Raw genomic sequence first — 22583 nt, 5'->3', positions numbered from 1 at the left:
ATGATGGGAGACATTACAGCTTTGTGCTGCCTGATTTCATGCAGTGGGAGAGAGAGTGAGAACAGTCATGGTGAGCGCCTTGTGCTTGGTTACTTCTTGCTTGTTGCTCTTTGGTCAGCGTTCATAGTTGAGCGTTGTTTACCGTCAGGGCATTGCCTCAATTGCTATGTTTAATGGTGCAGACAGTGGTGATTTCTGACATGAATGATATGGGCAAATGCCCAGGGCGTTATCTTTTTAGATAAACAGAACAAAGAGTTTGTAGAGGTACTTTTTATTTAAGATTGATGTATCATCAAACTTCTTATTGTTTATGCGTTTCTGTGTTTTCCTTCTTTTCAATATGTTGTTCCAACAGAGGAACAGAATTTGGACAAAGTTTATAGATATTTACAAAATACTTTTATGGCATACTGACATTATTTGTGTTCAGTTTTCTGAAGTAAACAAATCATAAATAATGTTAATTTGAGAGCAAACTGAAATAAAACTTTTTTTTAAGTTGAGACACTAAAACACAAAAATAAGCTAAAATTTCAAGAGGGAATCTGAAACTAAAGAATAGATCTTACAATGCTAGCTAGCATTGCTCTGATACTGATACCGACATGATATTGATATTATGAATGTTTTGAATCAATCTTCTCACTTTTACCTGCCAGCATCTGGAACAGTGAACCAGATGAAGAAGAGCAGAAGGCAGACTTTATGTACAATCAAAGGCTTAAATGAGGAAAACTGAAATTTACTCAACAATGGAACTGAATTGAAAGGAACTGACAACGAATGGATGAAGCTGCTCAATATAAATATTGGGCAGGGGTGCTTAATGGAACAATCGGGTTGATTGATTTAGATGGAGAGGGAATAAAAAAGTCACAATTACTAAATGGAACATAATTTATTGATGACTCAAGAAGACAGAAAATCTCAAGATAAAAAGAGAGACAGGAACCAGAATACCAAAACTATGATCCATAAGAACCAAGAACTCAAACAGTCTTAAGATCCAGGACAAGACTGCCTTATGGTATGATGAACTCCCAAAACAGTCTTACTGAAAGCTGTGGTGTTCCACAGGGTCCATGGTGAATGGGTGGGGCTCGGCCTCGGAGGATGAGCGTAATTTTTCCAGCCATAGATCCAGTCTGGGCAGTTCTTCCGATGGCTCCATCTTTACCCACTGCAGCTTTGCCCAGGCCCTTGTGGCTGCTGCAGACAAGGCAGGCTACCGCCTTGAGGGAACCAGCCTCAGCAAGAGAGGTTGGTTTGTGGAAACTGGATACCCACTGCTGCAGTGGAGCCGCTCTCCTCTAATAATTCCCTCTGTCATCAGCTGGCTGATGGTTTCTGCCTTCATGTTTTCTTGGCCTTTCTGCTTTTTTTGGAATCTGCACAAAGACTGTGCATGGCCCTCCTCTTGATTCTCCTTTTTTCTTCCATGGGTTGTATAAGTAAAACATGGGAGACCAGTTAAATATGCAAGCTTTTACTCTTTTTGTTCTCTCTCTCTCTCAATCCTCCACTTGTGAATGAATGAAAACCGTTTTCTTCAAACAGTTTTGCCAAACTTGAGTTGATGTCATGTGTCTTTAATGGTATCACTTCCATCTCTGCTCTCTGGGTGGCGGCTCCTCAGGGCTTTATTAACCGGGCGGCTTTTTGGCTAATGGAGTCTGTTTTTTTATTAATGCACTATGAGCATAAATTTGGATTGACTGATTTGTTGGTTTGCAGGTAAAGGCTTGTCCCACAGGCCCCGTCCCAGCAGTCCATTTTCAACAGATGGCAGCACAGTCGGCACACACAGCTTGGGCCACCAGAGGGCCACCAGGCCCACCCGCAAACCACGAAGTCAAGGCACAACACCTCACCGGAGAGACGCTGGTGCAGACGGTGAGGCCAACGCGGCAGAAACATAATCCAGTTGGTTCAGTAAATTTAAAAAAAAAAACAAACATCTGTAACATTTTAAAACATTTAAGATCCAACTCATCATATCAATTAGTGTTCAGCTCTTGCATTGTTTCCAATATTCCATTCAAAGATATACATATCCCTTGAATAACATCAATATTTTACATTCAGTTGCAGGCACTGCTGGCTAAAAATTTAGCTTCACTATCCCCTGCACAGCTAATAATAAACATTAGTTTAGCTAATGCTAAAGCGCTATGCTAACATGTTACTTTTTATTTTTTTACTTTAAATTTTTATATTTTCTAGAAATAAATCTGAAAAGTATGGCATCCAGTCAGCTGCCTGGATTAACAATTTTTAAAACCATTTTTCACTTGCCACCATTACAGTCCCAATTGTTTTGGCGCATGTCTACACCAGCTTTGCTCATCTAAATGCTGATGTATTTGCTCATCTTTCTGAGTGAAGTTATTCATTATTCAGTTACAGTTATTTTGGACAGAGAGCATCAATGCCAGGCTTTTAGTCTTTTCACAAATTCCCATCTAGATCTGTACTTTCATGATTTTACTTAAGTGTTTAGCTCCATACATCTTTCCATCACCTCTGAAAATATTCTATTATAGGGGTGTGTATTTGTAAATCCTTCTTTCAATAAAAAATTATGAACTGCCTGTCTTGGTTTATCTCATAAAATCCCAATTTGAGACACGTGCTAAAAAGGCAAAAGGTTTGCATGTCAGTTAATCTGATTCACCATGTGGTTTTTCTTTACAAAGACCTACCTCCCCCCCCTGAGCCTCCTCCCTGTCAGGGCCAGGGCCGCATCCAGGGGACCCGCAGCGTAAACAGCATGGCACCACCCACGGACAGGAAGGCTGCGTCTCTGGAGCGCACGCCCATGTCAGGACCGCTCTGTGGGCCAGACGACATGAAGAGCTCTATTGACAGACAGATGCGAACCTCTCTGGAACATCACCGCCAGGCCCAGGACCGGCTGGGCTCCATGGACCGGACGGACGATGCCCGCAGGTGCCACAAATCAGGTACAGAGGAAACCAAGACCGTCTCCAAACTCAACTCCTGAAGTTATGATATGATAACTTCACATCATAACTTGTGAAGTTATGATGTTTAAAGCTGCAGCGCTTCAGTGTCAAACAGACGTCATAAACATGTCAGCAAGTTCAGGTATTTTCCTGTTAGATAAGATAAAGGCTGGCCTATAAATTGATTTTATGAATCAAATTTTTGGTTTTGAAGATTTCCTGTTGGGACGCCCACGCCCAAGGCCACCATCTTGTTTTACAGCTTTTTTTTTAACTGGACATTGAATTTGGGTAAACTATTTGATGGAATACTAGGGCCAGCATAGGATATGTTTTTTTTTTCAATTATGAAAATAAAGTCATATTATTACAAGAATACACATATATGACTGCTAATGTACTTACAGTGGAACATTTTTTTAAAATAATACAAATGACATTGGCAGAATAAAGTTGGAATCTATTAAAAAAACTAATAACAGAAAATGATAAATGTTGAGGGTCTTGTGAAGTTATACTTTGGTGTGTTTTACAGATGATTAAGACTAAAAGAAATACTTACCTTTTAACACGTCAGCGTCAACTTGATATCAATAGCAGAGCTTTGAATCGAACTGAGTTAGTTATGTCAAATCTTTTTTCTCATTAAAACACTTCTGCTAACATTGTGTCTTTATTTACTAATATTATGACCAGGTTTTCGTAATTAGACAAACATTCTCTTTGCCTCGCCCTTATTCGCCTGCTTACAGCCCAGGAAAGGGATGATTGAAATAAAAACTGCCTTTTGAAATTGTTTTCTGTCATTTCCTTTTTCAAAAAAGAAAGAGAGCAAAAAAAAATAGGGAAATCGGATCTGGTGGGAAAAAGTATGAGATTTTTATTTTTAAGCCATATCAGGCAGCAATATTTTTAGCTAAAGATAAAATTGACAATTTGAGTTTTAATAGTTGAAGTAGTGCCCTATCGTGGACTGAAATTTTAACAATTGGATATCCACATCTTAGGAAAAATAAAAAATACATCTTCTATTTACCTCATAATTCTGGAATTTAGAAAGAGTGCCCAGGATATGTTCCAGTGAAATCAAGAAAAGAACAAAGACAGTGAGTTGTGGGCGCAGCTGTGCGTCGATTGCGCGGTGTTTGTTCTCGTAGTTCTCGTGTTAAATCGAGCTTCCACGCCGCTTCGAGACTGAGCGAGCAGATTGCGCCGTCTGCCACTTTATCTGCTTTCCAGGATTTCCCCCCGTCTCTCCTCCCTCCGCCCCCCCTGTTGCCCCTGAAAGTGTTGCCAGTGACGGCCCGCTCCGCTCCAAGTGACGAAGCAGGGAGTAGCAGCCGATAGACGGACCGTAATGGCTGCCGCTCTGCGCCCCATCTGCGCATTTGTGTGTGTGTGTGATCGTTGGCGCTGTCCGTGCTGCGCTGCCCGGTCCTGCTGGTGCCAGGGATTTTTTTTTTTTAAAACTGATAGGTGTAAGACAACAAACGGGGGCCACAGTCAGCGAGGGTCCTGACTGATGTTCAGGAGAATCATCGGAGGTCAGGGTGGGCTCCATTACAGTCATTAGCAGAACAGTGGGAAGCAGTTTGATGAGATTTCACGTGATGGTAGAGACTGCTGAGGGTTAATGTTGAGCTGCCCTGCGGTGGGGGTACAGGGGGGCGGTTCCAACCAGTGGACCCTCTATTGTTGTTCCCCATGATAGATCTGGTGACTGGAAGGAGAGGTCGAGGGTCATCCCTGCAGCACGCCCTGGCATCGCTTGCTGGCACTGCCACTCTACAGATGTCACGTTCCGATGGGGGGCTTTTCTTTATCTTTCGCCCTGCGTCATCTAGCTGTGAAACATTTCCAGTATCGACCACATCAGTGTTTTCCTGCGTCAATATTTTGCTAATTCATTTGTCCACACATACAAAAATGTTACATTTGTCTATTAATTAATTCAGTTCAGTTTTTTTTTTTAAAAAAACTTCATTTATCCTAAATTAAATTGAATTAAATGTCTTAACTTACATCATCCAAATATCTTCAGATGGTTGTTGTGGATGGTGATGCTCTGGGCAGGAAGATACCTACTGTAGCAGTCAGTTTTGCAACGACTCTAAAAAGGCCTCTGACTGAAGGCTGTTGACAGTCATGACAGACCAACATCTGAATTGCTGGACAGAGATGATATTTGACTGTAGTATAACCAGGATGACACCAGGCTCTGCTAATCTACATCATTTGCTCCACTTTAAATGTAAACCTAAGATCAAGACGGATGGAAGATGGTTTGAACTTCCTCCTTCTCCCACAAATCTCCTCTGGGATTTAGAGTCACAGTTCAGGTTTTATTTGAACTTTCAACATGCAAATCATCTGCTCCCATTTGTAAAAGTCATAATGTGTTGCCATGGTTACACATGACAACTGTTAAAAAAAAGAAGTCAGACCAGCATCCACAGCCAGAGGGACGCCTGGACTAAAAAACAAAGAACTAAAGTGTAAAATAAGAACAAGTCAGAACTGAGCAACTTCACCATGAGCAGCACAATTCAGTTCAATTCTAGATACATTCTACTCTAATGTATCTATGATAAAGTAAAATCATACAAGGAATTAATTACTGACAAGTTTAATGCGAAGTGAAAAAGCATAAGAGAACTTCAAAAGGTCTCCTGTAGGAACCGTCAGCCAGCTGGATCCTGACTTCATGTTTTCACTCCCCTTAATTACATGTAAAACAAACTGTGGACACGTTTCTTTTCATTGTAATTAAATTTGTGGATTGCTGGGGTTTGTCACTGACATCCTTTCTGTCATTACTTTTATTAGAAATATATTTATCGAGAACAAAAAACTGAGACAGTCAATACTTTTTTGTCTGTGTTTTTTTCTGCCCACCTGAAATGTCAGCATTTTGTTTTTCAGAGGATGGGTGTGTCCCGTACAGCAAGCCGTCCTTCCCCTCCCCCGGGGGCCACAGTTCCTCTGGGACGGCCTCCTCCAAGGGGTCAACGGGGCCACGCAAGACCGACGGGCCGCGGCAACCACAACAGTGGACCGCTACAGAGCATGCTGAATTTCTGGGGGCCAACGGACATGGAGAGTTATGTAAGGACTTGTTTCCATGTTAGCTGCATTCTTTTATGACTTTACACAAAAATGAAAAAAAAAAATGTTTTTTTATGACGATAAAGTCAGTGTTTATTGCCATGCATTTCCTTTTTACTGGCTTGGATACTACGTGTTAAACGTATATGGCAGTAGTTCTAAAACTCCTGTACAGCCATTCATTTTTGGAATATAATAATAATAATATCTTTTATTGTCCCACAAAGGGGAAATTTCTGTGGCAACAGTCAATCAATACAAGACTCACAAAAACAGCACAAAAAAAATAAAATTCTGTACAGTAAGGACATTTCAACATAAATACCATGTAGTTATACGTATATGTGAAATGTATTTAAATTTAAAAATGTACAAAATGTTAATATTACAGTGGAACAAAAGTGTTTGGCCTGCATAGTTTCATAAAACTTCACATTGATCCACTTGCTTCTGTTTTTGCTGCTGAACAAAGTGATCCCCACAGCATGCTGATGCCACTACCAGATGTGTTCTCTGTTCTTTAAGACACCGTTTGTTTAAAAACGTTATTTGACTTTCGCTGAACTGCTGTTTTCATAGATTAAGGCCTCGTCAACACATAGTCGTGTGTCTGGGAAGGCAGATCCATTTTTATTTGTTTTAACCTTTCATCCACGTGAAAACTGAGTTTAATGTAACTACAAACAGTTATTTACGTCAAAAATAACAGTTATTTGAGAAAACTCTGTATTTATGTTTATATGCATGTGAACATGGGAAAACTGAGACTTAGAGTCCCGCGCAATGCAGACAAATAAAGCGCAAATTTTTTCACATACTTGCTTTGACACAAATCAACCTCCGACCGCCATGTTTAATTCCTAACAGGAAGTTGTGGTTGTTTTGAAGCAATCTGATTGGCTGACATAGGTTTTAGCTTTGTGCTACACTGCCCCCTGTGGGTGTGCCATGTTTAAAGCAACGCTCAGCGGCGGATTTGTGTTGCTTCATGTGGATGAAAACTTTTCTGAAAATGATCCTGAGGGTAGGATGTATATTTTTTTAGTAGATATGGCGGAGGGATTAATTTTTGTAAAGTCCTGGTGACGTGTGTACGATGTCTTTATAACACACAAGTGAAGTATATTAAACTTTGTAGCAATAAATCATATTATAACTTGCCAAAATGTGGAAACCTTCAACAAATATGAATACCTTTGCTCTGCAAATATGTGTAACAAGGATTTTGAGGCATTTGTTTCCACTTTTTCTTGGATGTTTTTCTGAACCGTCTTCATGTTTTCCTCATCTCCTCCACAGAGTGACCCTCCTGGGCTCCCGTCCGGGCCAATAAACTTTCTCCTCTTACCTGTGCGTTCTCAGAGGGGGAGGCGCGCGGCGGCGGAGGGCGCCACAGCGACGAAGCAGTTTCACAGAAATGTACATGTGATGTAAAGTCACAAACATACTGTACATCTCACAATGGTTTTGTCCTCAAGAAAAATATTTTCCACCACCTACCTTACTGTAATTTTCTTTTTGTTAGAAAAAGGCAAGTTTAAAAAAAGGAAAAAAAAAAAAAAAAAGGAAACATCTATGTGGGGGAAAAAAAACCTTTGTTGTTTCTACCCTTCGGGAAAAGGGAATTTTGTTTCCTGTAAATATTTTCTTTGCCATGTTGTTGCATTGCTATGCAAACCCAATAGAGTTTAATTTTTTTTATTTCCATATACAATAACAGTTGGGTTTTACCTGGTTATTTGTACTATATGTGAATTAAGTGGCTTTTGTGCCATAAAATAATTGTTGTTTTTTTTATCCATTGTTCGTTAATAGCTGCCATTAATTATTATTAATATTATCATTATTATTAGTATTATTAATTATTGTTTTTTTGCACTGCAATTTTTGGTGATAAGCACAAAAACATAGCTCCTGCTGACATGAAGAACCGGAAGAATATGTGAAGAGGAGTTTCTGTACTGTAAAGTAAAGAGAAGATTATATTCTAGTGTACAGAGAGATATTAAAGAGTCGTGCTTTTCTCACAGACAGCATCCATTTCTACAGTAGAGACGAACCGAGTGGCAGACGCTAGTCCTGAAGGCGCGAGGCAGAGCTACAAGGCCTGGGAACGGATCCGAAACGTTGGCAACTCATGGATTCGGTTAGCTATTAATTTATTGTTCTCCTTTTTTTAATTTATGGTTTAGTGCCTAAATCACTTTACAAAGCGGATCTCATGCTCTTGCACAGTACAGCCTCAAACTTAAAAAAAAAAACAAGCGGTGAACTTTGTCTGGATGCTGACATCACGTCATAGCACAAATGAGGTTTTATTTTTATCATATTAAGTTACAAACGCATCTAAACCTCCTTCAATAACAATTAAATTATGTCCTTTACACTTATTTTACTCGCTTAATCTGTTATCACCAATCGCATCAATGAAGAAAACATTTAGTTTCCTGGGAACGGCCGAGTTATTAACGTGGCTTATGTGGGAAACTTGGTGACTCAGATGTGAAACAAATGGTCAGTTTGCCTCTTTGTCGATTTCTACAGTTTGACCCTAATTACCTGTAACGTGTCAATTCATTCTCCTGTTAATTAACAATTTTGAGAAATTAGGAACGAAAAAATAAATCTCAATTTCCATGATTGATTTGTTTGAGAATGAAAATTGCCAACAGCTTAGTTCTTAATTCCAGGTTCAAACCAGTTCATTTTAGCCATGGGCCCGAATCATTTTACAATAACCTGACAGTGTTATGCTATTTACATAAAGATAAAATCTCTATAACATCATGTAGAGCTACATCATGTGCTAAAAGCAACAAGTCTTCCTACTGCTGCTAAAATAGTACATTCTGCTGATTATTACAGCTTAATGTTATCTTTAGCTTTTTATCATTTAGCATTTTGTTAAAAAGGTTGAGGGTTTAAAGGTGAACATTATTATAGTACCGAATTCATCACATTTTTGCTCTAAAATCAACAAGTTATCAGTTTGGCTAGCTAGCCCGCATTCACCCGCTTAAATCCTACTCCTAGCTTACCAACAGTTGTTTTACAACAGTGTTGCCTTATTAAGGTAAGAGGCACTCATTTAGGATGGTTGCCAATGGGGGAAAAAAACACTGGAAAATGTTGCAGGTCTGTTTAAGCCAGCTTACAGGCAGTGTGTAGGGAAAAAATAGAGAAAACTCAGGTCACTCTGGAAACTCTTCAAACCTACTTTAAACCACAGAAACTTCATTTTTTGAAGCTATTTTTTTTTTAGACCTTGGTTTACCTTGATACATATCATTGGCCCACGCCTAGCAACATTTATTAAAACTGAGATCAATGCACCAACGGAAGTGCGGGGACGCACCCAGTTCAGTGTGTCAACTATAAACCTAGATTAAACTGTCTTCACTGTTACAGGTGTTTAAAAACCATATTTAAAATAAATGACGCTTAACCTGGTGGGGAGGCAAGTAAAGCCTGGTGGCCCGCCAGGCTCATAATAACAGGGAGAAAGTCAGTGAACTGTAAATGGATTAGATAAAATTGATTTGTCTTTAAAGTCCCCTATTAAAGTCAGAAATGACAAAAGGGCAAAGTGGCCAGCATCCACAGCAAGTATGAACAGCATAGTCTTGTGGGAAACTTTTATTTATTTATGTTTTAATGGTGATTACTGCACATCTTTAGGTTAGAGAGCTGACGAAGCAAAGGCCTTGTATGTTAGTCAGTGGCTCCAATGCCTTCATGTCTACAGCCACAGTGGGAAGCAAAAAACCCTTTCTTATCCACCTGACTGCCACAAAAACACGCTTGTATCATTTACCGCTTTCGACTTCATAACATCAGATTTTTTTTAGATATGAATCTTTTCCAACAAATATCCTTTTTGGAAGCTAAAGCTTGTTTCTTTGTATGCCTTTTATGGACTCCCAAAACGCTGCTTACAACAATGTTTTTCAATTGTAATGTTCAGGATTTTTGTGGTTCAATGACTGTTTGTTTTGTCTTTTTTTTGTACTGCTAATGTTGATTAAAAAAAAAAAAAACGGGGATGGGGGAGTAGGGGAAACTAAAGGCCATCAAAATGCTGTTGTACTGTTGTCGTAACACCATTGTCGTATTTTATTTTATTTTTTTAAGGATACACCCAGTGGCCAGTGTTCTGGGAATGAGGTGCAGAGAGTATCTCAGGTTATTTTGCATTCTGGTGGTGTTTATGTATGTGTATATATGTGTATATATCCATACACATCTCCACTTGATTATCCATTCCTTTTTCATTAATAAACACTTTCCATCCCATGTTGGAATCCGTTATACCCCCCTTTTTTCATTATTTTCATTACTTTTTAATTTTCTGCTGTGGACTTTGATCCCGATGTTCTGGTTCATCCAACTTAAAGACAAGATGTCAGTAAAAGAACATACCAAATTTGAAATTGATATTTCTAACGTCTAAATGCGTCTTCGTGTCTTTTAATACTCAATTTTCTTTTAAATCACAGTGTCGTTTTGTATTTATTAAAATGCTAATAAAGGTATATTGTGAAATATGCATAAAATTTGTAAGATATAAAATGTGTTTTCTTTTTTCTTTTTAACTGTTACCTTTGTTCCTTGCGAACGTTGGTGTCGGAGCTGAGCAGCGAGGCCGTTAGGAGGTGATGTGGAGACTGTGCTCTCAGCATGGTGATTCGCCGGTCAGTCGTCATCCAAGTCGCTCTTCGTCTTGCATGTTCACTGCACTGCTCTTCTCGAGTCGTAACGTTTCGACACGGGGAGTAAAAACACAATTTGCTCGTCAAGGCAAAAGAGAAAATGTCCTTTTCAAAGTGCTTTACCTCTTTTCGTTCATTTTCTCAATATTGTTGGTTCTTTGTAGCCTATCTGTGTCTTTCCTTTTTGCTATAAAAGCGGATTAAAAATGACAAAAAGTGAAAGTTGTTGGGTGAAGTCTTTCCTGTACAGCATGGGGTGAGGTAACGCTCCAAATCCAATGCCATTTCTACGGTACGGTTCTCCTTCTTTCTTTTTCCCACCTCTCTGTACACCTCCTCCTGTATTCACTTGCATGTTCTTCTCCAAAAAAGAGAGTGAATCAAGAAAATAAACTCCTACAGTTTAGTTCTGATGACCTGTAAAATAAGTCCATCTTTTATTTCCTTGTACCTGGATCAATATCAAATAAAAATATTTTTGAAAAACGAATTTAAATGACTTAAATCCTTTGTCCTTGAAGGAGAGAGATTTGATATATCCACTAATTAGTTGGCACGATACCATTAGCATGCTAACTACCTAATGCTAACTCATGCTAATGGTTTACATTAGCATAGTAAACTGCATTTACTATGCTAATGCTGCCTTCCAGTTGTAGTTGAAACTTTGCGTTTCAATATGGCCGCTCATCACAGCATTAGTAGACAACTGTGGGGAAAACATTAATTTTTAAAAGACACAAGAACACACAGTGTACCTAAAATCAATGTTACATGTAACGCTTGCAACTATAAACTGAACAAATTAAAAGTTGTGTTGACTTATGTAAAGCTTAAAATGATAGTTGTAATATGTTCTGCAAACAGAGTGTATGGGCGATCTCTTAACTAGAACTCGAGTCTGACATCAAACTTATGTAACTGGAACTCAGCATACTAACATTAGCATTAGCATGCTAACATTTACTGTGTGTATGATGCTTTTTTAAAAATCCAAATAACAAACTAAAAGACAAAATTGTAAGTGAACTCAAAGCCAATTGGAAAGTTTGCTTTTTAGCAGATATTTGACAGAAACTTGCAGACCTACTTCTTAAGCTAACCTGAGTTAAAGTATCTACTAGTCTTGCAGTATAACTAATGCAAGACTAGTTATAACGCATATATAATATTAATTAGTTACCTTTAATTAATATATATGCTCATCATAGTGAGCAAATCACTATGTTCAGAGGGGGAAAGCATATTTTTAATGTATATTTCTTATTTTTGATGACTTTGCGTTGTTACAGCAGCAGGAATGTCAAACAGGATTTTTTAGCACTAGTCCAACACGCCTGAATCCAATAGCTAAATTAGCTTCTCTGGATGTAGACAAGTTCTCCAGAGTCCTGCTAATGACCTAATTATTTGATTTGAGTGTGCTGAAGCAGAGACAGATCTGAAAGTTGCAGGACGCCGGCCCTCCAGGGCTGGAGTTTGACACCTGTGAACTCCAGGAACTGGTGATATTTTTATGTTTTTGTCGTGTAAATTGTTCCAGTGCTCAGTCTCATCACATAAAGAAATGAGTGATAAGAAATGATCATATTTAATATTAACACAGCCTGCTATAGTTTTCGGTTTGTAAACATCACGGTAAAAGTTTTAGACAGCGCCGACAGCTACCGACTTCCACCGACTCAGCTATTTATCTGAGCTACAGTAGGAAACGAGGAGGCAGCAGGCGGTCAGAACAACGACTCATGTTAGATCCTTTCACCTGCATACGGTTTGATCCATGATCAATTCTCGTTGAACTTCTGTCTTTTTTTCTGTTTTTTTCCCTCTCAAAATAGTCGAGGATGGGGCGTGCCATGGTGGCGTAGTGGTTAGTGCGACCCGTATTTGGAGGCCTTCAGTCCTGGACGCGGCCGTCGCTGGTTCGACTCCCGGACCCGACGACATTTGCCGCATGTCTTCCCCCCTCTCCTTCCCTGTTTCCTGTCAGCCTACTTTCACATAAGGGACACTAGAGCCCACAAAAAGACCCCCTGGAGGGGTAAAAAAAAATAGTGGAGGATTCTTCTGCAAAGCTGCTGGACGACATGTTTGGCATCAATAAAGAGACTCCCTGCATTTACTGGCTGCCCTCACAGAGCAGCAGAGACACGCACCACAGTTTTTACACTGATTTTAAACGTTTTTCTTTTTGTTTGAATTTTAATGACCATAACTGTAAAGTTTAAGCAGAAAGATTTTTTTTAAAACAATTTTTCATTATAAATATTTGAAACGTGTGGCATTCTGATATAAAATAAAACTCAGCCAATTGCTTTTTTTTTCTTGATCTGTTAACACATAAAAAGTATTAGTTCCACTGACAAATTATTCTTTTTTTTTACCCCTCCAGGGGGTCTTTTTGTGGGCTCTAGTGTCGAGGACTCAAGGCCTCCAAATATGGGTCGCGCTAACCACTACGCCACCGTGGCACGCCCCACAAATTATTCTTTTAACAGGATATTTTTCCCATAAGTGAAATAATCTGCCAGTCGAACTAATACTTTTTTAAAATCAATGCTAAGGAATTATTAACTTAAAACAATCTCCTCTGTTGTGTGTAAAAGTTACTTGTAACAGACAAAATACAGATAAAAGGTAAAAACAAAGTGCAGTACTAACTGGTGCATCGAACCAGAAGTCAAGGACATTAAACTTACGGGCAAAATAAAACGCGTTCAGATTTGCTATACAAAAAAAAAGATATTCAGAACTTGATTTAAATAACTGTAAATGAGTAAATCAAAAAGCTAATTCATTTCAATAATACTAAAAGTTGGCCCCCATATGGATTCCTTGCACACGATGTTCTACATTTACAACGTTTATTTCTATGATTTTTGATTATGTGAAATGTTTCTTTGTTCCATGCCACTAAGTTAAGTAAAATAGCTCTAGAAATGTTTCTAAACTGTCCCGTTTCCTTAAAGCTAACAGCAGCTAAGCTAGATGCAGATATAGCTGCATACAGCTTCCCTGCTAATGCTACTCCTTTTTTCTTTTTTTTCTTTTTTTTTAAAAAGGTTATTGATTTCTGTTTCATTTGTCTTTTGAATTGTGAAACAGTGTTTGAAAGTTAGCAAGGCAAAGGCTTGAGAAAATACTGCTCTACTTGAGCCAATAGTAGGGCTGCAGCTAACGATTATTTTAGTTATCGATTAATAAAACGATAAAAATTAATAAAACACTGGTTCTTTTTTCTCATTTTTCGTTTAACCACTTCAGGTTTTTTTTATACAATATTAAAAATGCACATAATGAGGCAAATAAATTCCTTTTGTAGATAAACCATTTTTGCTTGAGTTCAATAAAATGTATATTTCTTGTATAGTTTTGCTTTTGTTATTCCTTTGACTGTTCTGTCAGGAGAATTGTCGTCTTTTGAGTGACGATTCATCTATTACTAAATTAGTTGCCGATGATTTTTTAAATTAATTGATTTATCACAATTCATCCAATTAGCTTTTTCAGCCCTATTCTGCAGGTCTGGGTTGCCTTATATAAATCCATAGCATACAGACAAGAAACCATTGATGCCTGATCCCACATTCACATCACTAAACACAACTAAATATGTGCTTTTCTGCAGCGACAGATGTTGACCTACATTTTATTCACTCAGCGCTTGCTTTGGTTTAAAGGTTTTTTTTCCTGAATTTTCTTTTTTTGATTATGTACACCTCTGAGTTTTTAGTTTTTTGTTTTTGTTTTCACTTAAAAATATTCCAGTGTTAAAATAAAAACAAGCCCTCACACAATGAGAAGAAGCTGCATGTGAAGATCTTATTCTCCTATTTCTGTTGCGCCGTATTTTTTGCATTTGTGTGCATAAAACAGGTTCCCTGATCCATCCGACCCGTTTAAACAAACCCATCAGACAGACAGGGAGAGAGAGAGAACTGCATCTGCTTCACAGCTCTTCCTCTGTTTGTGCCTGGCAAGCACGTACAAGTAATGACTGCTCCACTTCTTGCCAACGAAGCAACTTTCCTCCTCATGTTTTATTTCCAACTGTTTACCGGTGTGTGAGTGTCTAAGCGCGCAGGCGTGTGTTTGTGTGTGTGTCTGTGTGTGTGTATACTCCACCTGTTCCCCATTTTTTCTTCTTCATCTGAATGAGCCACAAACAAAAGATTTTAGTAGTCATCACACATGTCAAACAGTTAGAGCAGCTGTGTGGGACACAGTGAAAATTAGCATTTCATCCTTCTCTCCCTCCCTCTTGTCTGTCTCCAGCCCACATCTCTCTCTATTTTTCCATCATAGCTCTACATGTGATAAATGAGTCCTGAAGACGTGTAATTTTCCCAGCTGTTTGGATGAAAACATGCCGTTATTGACCAGCACTTTCCCTGGACTGCAGTTTGTGTGGCTGATTAAATGCAGCTGTTCCACTTCCCCCCCTCACCTCCTCACCCAATCATCATTCCCTTTGGACGTAACGTGAGGATTGGTGGTCCGCGGTGACGCTGTGAGGTAATGGGACCGAGAACCACAGGTTTGTCATGGCAACATGGATGATCTCCGTCTTTATTAGCGATGCACTGGACTGATAGTTGTTCCGAGGTTATCGATGCGATTCTCTGAGAAGTCTTTAATCATATAAACCTGGATAATAGAGGAAGTTATGAGACTTTCCTTTTGTCACTGTAAAAGTGCGATACCAAAAGCTACCTGGCTGTTTTGGTTATTGCTAATATAGCAGCAAGGTTAGAACAGACTGAAAAGAGGATGCATCTATTTAATGTACCGTTTTAGTAAGGAGATTACATAATATTCATTTGTGTTCAAAGCTTCACATTGGTTTCCAAATCAATTGTCAGGTCCAACATACTGATAGTTCCAACACAGTACGTCTAAAAATATTTAAAAATTGTGCAAAAGTGAAATATTCATTGCCTTTTGAGTCAATAATGAATTAATATTGATGAAAAAGTACTGTGTCGTTCCACTGGGAGAATATTTCACTTATACAAGACATTTATCCCATGTGTTAAGTGGAATAATCTTGCAGTGGAACAAGTATTTATTTAATCAATATTAAATATTTATTGACTTAAAACAAGCTCCTGTGTATTTCTGGAAAGTTAGTTGTAAGTTAGTTTAGTCTTATTTTAAGTGTAATAAGATATTTGTACTTGAAACTAAACAAAAATATGTGGTGAGACTTTGTGTTTTTGTAGTGTAGCAACTTCTTGGTCATTGACGCCTGAGGATGTAGAGAGAAAATGAACAGACTGACATATTTAACTTACAGGAAAAATTCTGATTTTTTTTTTTTTTTTTTGTAACTACAGATATTCTGATATTCTACAAATTTCTTAATCCATCTGAGTAACTTCTGGGACTTCAATGGTTCCCAGCAAGAGGGCCAGGACAACTGTGGGAACATTCAGTCTGAGAACCTTCTGCAAAAACACTGAATATATTTAAAACCTGAAAATCCCAGTTGTGTCTTTACTTTCAAAACTAAATCAAACCAACCATTTAATAAATATAAGAACAGAAAGATTCTCAGCTTTCTTCAGTAACTGAAGTTCTTGTTCTTCAGAGTCACAGAATAGGGAAACATGAACCACGTTTCTTATGATACAGAAGTCATTGCTGCTCAAAATCTGCAAACTTCCTTAAAGTAGGAAATTAGAACATTTGTCCATATGCACCAATCCATGAACTGTAAAAGAAGCTGCTCTCCTTCACCTGTGTTTAGCTAATATTCAGCCCCGTTGCCAGTTGATTAGGGAAAAAGTCGCCTGTTCAGTTAAAACCAACATCAGTCTCTGTGGTGGTTTTTGTTTGCTTTTCATACGTTCTTTGTATTAATATTTCTCTTCTGGTTCTGTGTTTTATGTTCTATATACATGTATTATTGTTTTTCCCACCTCTACTCTGTTATGTTTTCTCTGTAGAAATCCTGCTTAGTTTCACTCATTTTACTTTTATTCGGTCTTGTTATTGTTTATGTCTGTTTCATTCAGGTCAGGACTTTCTATATTGGGTCTTTATATCCAAATACCCCAAAACGTCTCAGGAGAACCCTCAGTTTAAATTCAATAGATTTTAAAAGTGTATATATATATATATATATATATATATATATATATATATATATATATATATATATATATATATATATATATATATATATATACTGTATATAATAGTTATTTTTGCCTAATTGACTTTTAGCTGTTCATATTTTGAAGCTTCTACAAGGACCATGTTAACCAGTCACAGTCTGATATTTCAACTCTATTGCATTTGAATAAATTATTTATTTTTTACACACAAAAAAAGAGGAACTCAAATTCCATTTTAATACAGCTGCTTAAGCAGCACTCTAGATTTAAAAGGTTTTCCCTTGTGGGCTCTTAAATTTATTAAGCAAATGTTCTACTTTTATTCTCATCACATTGGTCATTTGCTGCATCAATCATTAATGAGCTCATTTAAGAAAAAAGAGAGGTGGGCACTTTCACATATTTTTCATAGGCTTCTCCAAAAAAAGTTCCTATTGGTTCAAACAACATGGTGATCAGTTCTAATAAGATTGCTGTCTTGAATTTTAAAATATTCACATATTAATATTTGCTGAGAGACACAAAGTTTGTAGTTTATATTTAAATAAAGTAACATAAATTTGTGGCTCAAAAAGAGATTTTATGAACTAACTGCATGGATCTTTCAGCATATTTTTTTCTAGTTTCAATAACTATTTATTTATTTTCAAACTTTATGGCACCAATTTAGCTCCATACTGCTGCTTTAGTTAATTGGTGCAGCTCTCACTTTCAGACTAATCAGTGGATTCCTAGATGGAAGACTTCACTTGTGACTAACATTTACTTGATTTTACTATTCTGGTTGTTAATCGAACTGTTTGCATGCTGAGAATTGTGTTGCTGTTTTAGTGCCTTTGACTCGGGACAAATGCGTTTGTTTAAAAAAAAAAAGCGAAGTGAACGAAGCGTTGGCCACTCTTCTAAATATTAAGCTAAAATTAACAGGCATCTTATTCTGCTCGGCATTTATCTCTTCGAAGTGGAGCATGGTGATTTAAAGTGCAGGCAGTTTTCAGTTAACTGGTGGTTAAATGTTAGCGACTGGGTACAATTTAAAACTTCAACAGACAACAGACTCCAGCAAGCCATCATTTCTCAGTGGCCGAGGTTCCAGGCCCTCTGTATTGAAACAAAGCATAAAGACAGCAGCTGGTTTTATCGGGCTGCTACAAAATGGGAGTTGTGACCCAGTGACCATCTCTGCCAAGAATAAAGTCTCTGAGTCCTGAAGGAACGTACCGTTTTTATAACAAGTTTACTCTCTTCCTTTTAGTATATATTTTGAAACAACAAAAAAACAACTACATTACACATACATTCCTGTATGACGTGTACCTTCATAGTTCCCATATGACGTAACACTTCTGGAAACTAACTGACAGCCATTTTGATAGGCAGTTTCTATGGATTTGCTATGGAAACAAACAAGCTACAAGCTTAGAACTAGCTCCCCTCGTTCATAAATTATAAACAATATTTTACAATTATTTTTTGATAATTTTTCAGTACTCTACTCGCCTCTGTGTAATTCTAAGATAAATATCAGTGATGCTTACTGTAGGGTTAGAATAGGTGCTGAATTAGCAAAATTAGACTCGCCTTAGAATTTATTGCTTGTCACTATAGACATGTACAATGAGATTAAAGTCAGCTCCACAGTGCAAACTATGTAGGGAATATATACAGTGCAAACATCAATGTGGTGTATTTACATTATTTACAATATCAAATATTAGCTTAGTTAATGTAGCTTTTATCAGCAAGCTAAGGTGGACATATAGCCTATATGTATGTTACTACATGTACTTACTCTGTTAGTCACCAGAACATTATTAACAGGAAGCGTTGATACGTCCTTTACAAGTCTGTTGAAACACTGATTGCATGCGGCCATGGCTTTCAGGCTGCGGAGCTCCTCCATGATGTAGGCACTCCTTGTGTTCACTAACTGGTGAACTTTGCCATAGTATGAGATCAGAGACAGCTTGTCCACATGGCCTGACAGCCATTGTCTGTCTCATATGGGTCAATCCTGACAGCAGCCATTTTGTTGACATATTTCTCTTGCACATTGGTCAAGAGTATCAATATACTTTCTTTTTGTTGGTCTCAAACATGGTTGGTCTATGTTTGGCACTGGGCATGTCTACTAAGATGTGTAATCACTTCCGTTTCTGATTCCTGGGAACTATATTGTGCAAATAGCCGTGGTGGGACGCCATGGTCGTTCTTTGGTTCCAGCCCCACCAGTAGTAACACGTGCCACATATGATTCTTCCACTCTGGGAGCCTGGTGCTTCTTTTAAGCTGCATCTACTTCCCTGTTAGCCTGTTGATGATGAGACATCCAAGTGCTTTTAATTAGTAATCAAATTAAGTTTCTTGATGTTATTTGCAATCATAGGGTTTCTTTTCTACCAGGTGATTGGATGGACCATGTGGTTTCTCCAGGACCATGTGTGGCTCAGGACAGGTCAATGCACAGACAGCGTTTGTTCCTGTTTTAACTCTACTTTATTCTTTATTCTGCTAATTTTTTCCTGCATTCGCCATCATCCTCGCCTGCCCACACACTTAATTTTTTCCATTCACTTCTCTGCTCTCCTTGAGATTTGTGGTTCAGTTAAGCATGGAGTGGAGAGAGTGGCTGTGTGTATGTGTGTGTGTGTGTGTGTGTGTGTGTGTGCGTGTGTGTGTATGTGTGTCTGTGTGTGGGTGGGGGGTGCATTTCACCTTGCCGTCTTTTCAAAAAAGGGTCCTATTCATTCAGCACAAGCACAAGGATGTTCATGAAAGCTGAGTGATGATTTTATTCAAAAGAAGAGAAAAGAGAGAGAAAACTCTGTTGGCAGATGTGCTCAGAAATCAGCCGTCATTATTGTAATGGCATCCAGGGGAAGGTAAAAGCTGTTGAAAAGAAATATGTGTTATTTTACTTTGCTAACTTGAATAGTTTGTGTGTGTTGTGCAGGTTTGACTCTAAGCACACTGGGCGTTTACAACCAGTGTGCTTTGAGTGCCATAATTCAGGTCTTTGTAGGTGCAGGGCATTGTGCTCCTGTGGGCTTTAAACATGCCACTGGCTGCAAGTGGCGGCAGTTTGATGAACAATCTCTTAATCAGAGCCTAATTGTTTAGCATGATCCTGAGTGACCTGCTTAATGGAAACCCCTTTTGATTAATGGTGTATGTTAACAAACACAGTGGGGACACCCCAAAACCTCGTCTGACTCCGGTTAATTAAAGACTTGCTCCTACGGTATCCAGGCCAGGATTAGTCGCCATCATTTTACAGAAATTAGGACAGCTGTGTTAAAGTCGATACAGCTGTCTTTATAAAGTAGAAAGAAATGTTTCTCTTTTTGTATAATGGGTGACATATCTGTGTCTAAGGCCTCTCAAAAGTGTAGAGTAACATGAAAATAGCAGGAGTTGGAAATGTGGGGAAAAAAGCTGATATTTTTCTGGCATTATGGACAGAAAGACTGACGGATTTATCCAGATAAACTGTGTAGATTTAAAGTAATCATTTATTTATGTTTTGGTCATTGAAGGCCTTGAACAAATGTAGCCTGGTCTTTAGAACAACAAATATCTCTATTACATCGTTTTAAAAACGAATATTGTACACGTGGGATTGGCTTCAGAAAAGCTTTCATCCACATAAACCAGAACAAATAGTTTATGTGGACATTTTGAAGAAAAGTCCAGTTTTTCCAATGCGATTATTATCCTACATTTTGCTGTTGTAATGTATTCTAGAAAGTTGTTTTCATAAACTTCTCCGGACTCGTATGTTTCTGTGGTGAGATCATTTTGATTCTCTGTAACTGATTTACAAGCTTTGTCTCAAAGACACAACTTTGGAAAATCCTATGTTAGGTTCTTGCACACCTTGAATTTTTTTAGTGTTTCCCTTGACATACGTACCATCAGTCGAGCTGTGCAAAATAAATATTTACTACGTGCTAAAAGTTTTGTAACATTTTATCAATCTATTCTGCCATTCAATTCTCTCTCTCTTTCTCTTTTTTTTACATAATAAAAACCTTGCTTTACATCTTAATTTTAACTATATGCATTCAGAGCCAATTTCTGAGGATTTCAAAGAACTGTGCCCTTTTATACTTCCACCAGAACAAAGCCTTTCTAAACTCCCATTCTGCATTTAATATTAAAATGTTAGAAAAACAGAAGCAGTTCTGCCAAGGACAGGTTTTGTGTCTAGTTGTAGGAAGCTGAACAGAAATGAAAAAATATCTTCTACAGCCCACACATGGAGAGAAAAATGTGTGTATTTTTTCCTTTCACCGTGTCTTGTGCAGGCTTTTTATTTTGTATTTTTTTACACCATCACAATTGACTGAGAGACTGGAGGGACTCTGCAGATAGAGGAGTTTGTACTGGAGGATAACAAACCTGGATATGATAAACCTTAGACTGACTGTATGTAGCAGAATGGTTGTTATTGATATGTCAAGGTTTACAAGTCACATAAATTAACTAAATCTTTTAATCACCTTTTGGGAAAAAAAATTAAAATGTTAAAAGTTTAGATGAGGTCATGACTTTGTAACCTTTGCTGGTTTCATTCATAAAAACTTGTCTGTCAGAGAGAGACTCTCTCCCTACCGTTTGCTCTGAAACGTCATGACTCAGTTCTGACAGCACAAAAGCTTATTTGTCCCCCAAAACCTGGTAAAACGGCGAACAATTCAACATCATGCTGCTAGCATGTACCAACAACTCGTAGGTGGAAGTGACAGCACTGCCCACCACAAATAATGACCCGGGCAGAACACGATGCGCTAAATAATTAAACGTACAACGAAGCTTTGAGGCAGGTAAATTTTCCTCGAGGAATTTTAATAATCGAGGTACTCCAATCGTTACAGCCCTAATTTCCACAAAGCTCCTCCAGACTAGCGGCAGCAGCAATCTAACAACTGGTGGAACCGTGTCTGCATCCTTAAAAAGTCTTAAATCCATTTAAAAAACATACATTGACCTTCAATACATCTACTATAAAGTTGTTTCTTAGCACTTTGAATGTTGCTGGAGTCTTAAGATCCAGACCTTGGGAGTCGGTAAAGTTGTGCCAGAAAGTTTCTCTTCTGGATCTAAAGGCAGATTTCAGCCTAATCTAAAGCCTTGATGAAAGATTTTTCCAAAACTTTAAGAGTAACTTAAAGTATAATAAAAGTTGAGCTCTTAGATGTTTGTATGCACTTCAGATTGTTACAGTAGATGCATTTACCATGAGCTGAGGTCGCTCTCTTTATGCTCTAAGTGTTTTTTGCACTGTCGTTTTAAAATAGGCTATATTGAGATCTTTTTAATAATGTATAATCCATAATCCATTGAGAGGGTGGCCTCTGAGCATGAATGTCACCATTCTCTTAGGCATAATAAGTTAATAACCCCCAGATGGGCAAGGTCACACTCACTGCCCCTCCACTTATCTGGTGCAGGCCAGGCCACCCAGAGGGCAGCAAGTGTAGAAAAAGGAGCTGAGAGGATTTGAAATGAGGAAATTGGATGATAACCTGCATCGATGATATGTTATGAACTAGTTTGATCTAAAGCTAAATACTTTTTGTTTTATTACCCATGCATATTTGTTCTGCTTGCTTTAATAAATCTTGTTCTTAATTCTTTCTTCATGTTTAGGAATGTTTGCATATGCAGCAGTTGGCAGG

The 22583-nt window shown here is 38.1% G+C and overlaps 1 protein-coding gene across 9 annotated transcripts in view; it reads left to right on the top strand.

The window, feature by feature from the left end:
- The window catches only part of robo2 (roundabout, axon guidance receptor, homolog 2 (Drosophila)), a 389183-nt gene extending 377910 nt beyond the window's left edge, over positions 1–11273 (top strand). For 6 of the 9 annotated variants that reach the window (XM_028045563.1, XM_028045566.1, XM_028045562.1 and 3 more), the window contains 5 exons: positions 1081–1263; positions 1738–1896; positions 2700–2966; positions 5892–6074; positions 7374–11273. In XM_028045563.1, coding sequence (XP_027901364.1) covers positions 1081–1263; positions 1738–1896; positions 2700–2966; positions 5892–6074; positions 7374–7375 — 794 coding nt within the window. In that variant the 3' untranslated portion in view covers positions 7376–11273. The remainder of the gene's footprint in view (positions 1–1080; positions 1264–1737; positions 1897–2699; positions 2967–5891; positions 6075–7373) is intronic. The other 3 variants (XM_028045570.1, XM_028045569.1, XM_028045568.1) reach the window with 1 other exon arrangement.
- The last annotated feature ends 11310 nt before the right edge of the window (positions 11274–22583 follow it).

This window comes from Xiphophorus couchianus, chromosome 18 (genome assembly GCF_001444195.1).
Source record: "Xiphophorus couchianus chromosome 18, X_couchianus-1.0, whole genome shotgun sequence".
NCBI classification, from domain to species: domain Eukaryota; kingdom Metazoa; phylum Chordata; class Actinopteri; order Cyprinodontiformes; family Poeciliidae; genus Xiphophorus; species Xiphophorus couchianus.
Note: the sequence above shows the minus strand (reverse complement) of the source record. Positions and strands in the feature narration are given on the sequence as shown.